Source organism: Pundamilia nyererei, unplaced genomic scaffold (genome assembly GCF_000239375.1).
Source record: "Pundamilia nyererei isolate P.nyererei 1_Seehausen unplaced genomic scaffold, PunNye1.0 scaffold00199, whole genome shotgun sequence".
NCBI classification, from domain to species: domain Eukaryota; kingdom Metazoa; phylum Chordata; class Actinopteri; order Cichliformes; family Cichlidae; genus Pundamilia; species Pundamilia nyererei.
The window spans coordinates 1,124,269-1,126,423 of NW_005187600.1; the positions used below are offsets into that span (position 1 = coordinate 1,124,269).

The 2,155-nt window shown below is 40.7% G+C and overlaps 1 protein-coding gene across 2 annotated transcripts in view; it reads left to right on the top strand.

Annotated features, from left to right (window-relative positions):
* Nucleotides 1-2,155, top strand: part of atcaya (ATCAY kinesin light chain interacting caytaxin a) — an 11,684-nt gene that overhangs the window by 4,626 nt on the left and 4,903 nt on the right. For both annotated transcript variants that reach the window (XM_005747557.1, XM_005747558.1), the window contains 5 exons: nucleotides 321-423; nucleotides 528-659; nucleotides 990-1,076; nucleotides 1,580-1,678; nucleotides 1,904-1,939. In XM_005747557.1, the coding sequence (XP_005747614.1) occupies nucleotides 321-423; nucleotides 528-659; nucleotides 990-1,076; nucleotides 1,580-1,678; nucleotides 1,904-1,939 (457 nt within the window). The remainder of the gene's footprint in view (nucleotides 1-320; nucleotides 424-527; nucleotides 660-989; nucleotides 1,077-1,579; nucleotides 1,679-1,903; nucleotides 1,940-2,155) is intronic.

Here is a 2,155-nt window from a genome sequence, read left to right on the forward strand (position 1 = left end):
ATATATGGTGTGATCGTGTGCACAGGCAGTGATTTGTGGATGCAGTGATTTCCATGACAGACTGTTTTTTTCCAGGTTTTCTGAATTGTTGGTGATATAATGTACTGTAGAGGACGAGATATTCAAAGTCTTCACAATTTTATGTTTTGTAGATGCATTTTTTGCAAACTGGTGAAACTGAGATGCTCTCTTTATAACCAGTCATGTGTAAAAATGTTTTTCAGGAAGTAGTAAAATGTCTCAGTTTAAACATTCAATATGTTTCCTCTGGTTTGTTGTGAAGATTTCCATGACAGTAATCTTAAACTCTCTCTCCTCAGGTTATTACGGCGAAGGCCTGAATGCCATCATTGTGTTTTCTGCTTGTTACCTGCCTGACAGCAGCTGTGCAGATTACCACTACATCATGGAAAACCTCTTCCTGTGCGTCTCTCAGTCAGAGCCAACTTACTCGCACTTTTAAGCCCTGTATATCAACACATTTTGAACTGCACCCAACAGGAAATCATAACTCTCGTGCCCTCCAGGTATGTGGTGAGCAGTCTGGAGATGCTCGTTGCCGAGGATTACCTGATTATTTACATGAACGGAGCAACTCCTCGGAACAAGATGCCTGGCATCAGCTGGCTGAAGAAATGCTACCAAATGATCGACAGAAGGTCAGAAAAAAGTTCAATACATTGATTGATATCTAGCGTATTGGGAATTTCTTTATATAGATCTTTTTGGAGATGTCCACATCAGCGCTGAACTCTGGCTCATCTCTATCATCCCACATACATGATGCTGATATTGACAGATATGAAAGGGAGAGAAATAAAAGTTTTCTCAAGCTGTCAGTCAGTGAAAGCTTGTCGATGGCTCTGAGTCCTGTTTGGCAGTTGGGAATAAAATTGGAATAAACTTTTAAGCACACACACACAAAGCATAAACGATGTGAACAACGATGCAGCTCTGTTAACAAACGTTTTCTTTCTGTTTTCTGGCAGATTGAGGAAGAACCTGAAGTCTCTAGTCATTGCTCATCCCACGTGGTTTATACGCACCGTCCTGGCTATATCGAGGCCTTTTATCAGGTGATACGAACAAGCTGAATATCAAACACTGAACGTTTTCCATTAAGACCTGAAGGTTAATCGATACAGGCCACACGATGTCTTTTGACCTCCCGAGAACTGAGTCCTTGTTTGGGATGTGCTTTTTATTTTTCTGATAGCTATTTGAGATCAGACAGCCCTGTCAAGTCTATAAACTAAGCTCACTTGTTACTTTGTTACATAGTTGCTACTAACTATGTCCCCATATGAGTAAATGGGTTAATTGTACAGAATAATACAATAAAATCAAGATTTCATAGTAAGTATAAAGCCGGGTCGAGCAGAATGAAGTGCAATGTGCAGGAAAGGAAACATCCCTGAGACGGGAGGTCTGACACAGAGCGACTGTAATAACTTTAATCTGTTTCTCATTTAAAATATCAGTTTGACAGCGTGGATCTGTTTGCTGCAGATTTTTTTTATTGTTTGTCTTTTTGTGTATCTGTGTAACTGTTGTGTTGCTTTTCTCTCGTCCTCTGCAGTGTGAAGTTCATGAATAAGATCCAGTACGTCCACAGCCTGGACGAACTGGCAGAAATGGTGCCCATGGAGCACGTCCATGTCCCCGAGTGTGTGGTGCAGTAAGTATCTGTGACCGCTAGATGGAGAACGTGAGCTTTACCTGCAGGCAGCGGTTAATCCTTTTTTCTTTTTTTAAAGTTATTACTCATTTAAACCAAACCGAGAACAAGACTGCTGTTTGAATAAATGTAAAATAAGATTATTGCCTCAGTTCTTAAAAAGAGGACTTAGATGGCAGGATTTACTGTGTGATGTGAGGATATAACAGCGCCTCCCGTTTTCAGATTTGACGAGGAGAGGATTAAAGCGCGGAGGGAAAGGTAAGATATAGCTTTGTGCAGTTTTAAATAGCATTACGCGCCAACCTCGTGCATATTATTATATACATATAACTGTGTGCAGAATTAAGAGTGGCTTAAGCACTTAGAACTGGATAATTGGCTACACAAGACTCCCATCTAATAACTCTGTGTATGTAACTGTGTGTGTGTGTGTGTGTGTGTGTGTGTGTGTGTGTGTGTGTGTGTGTGTGTGTG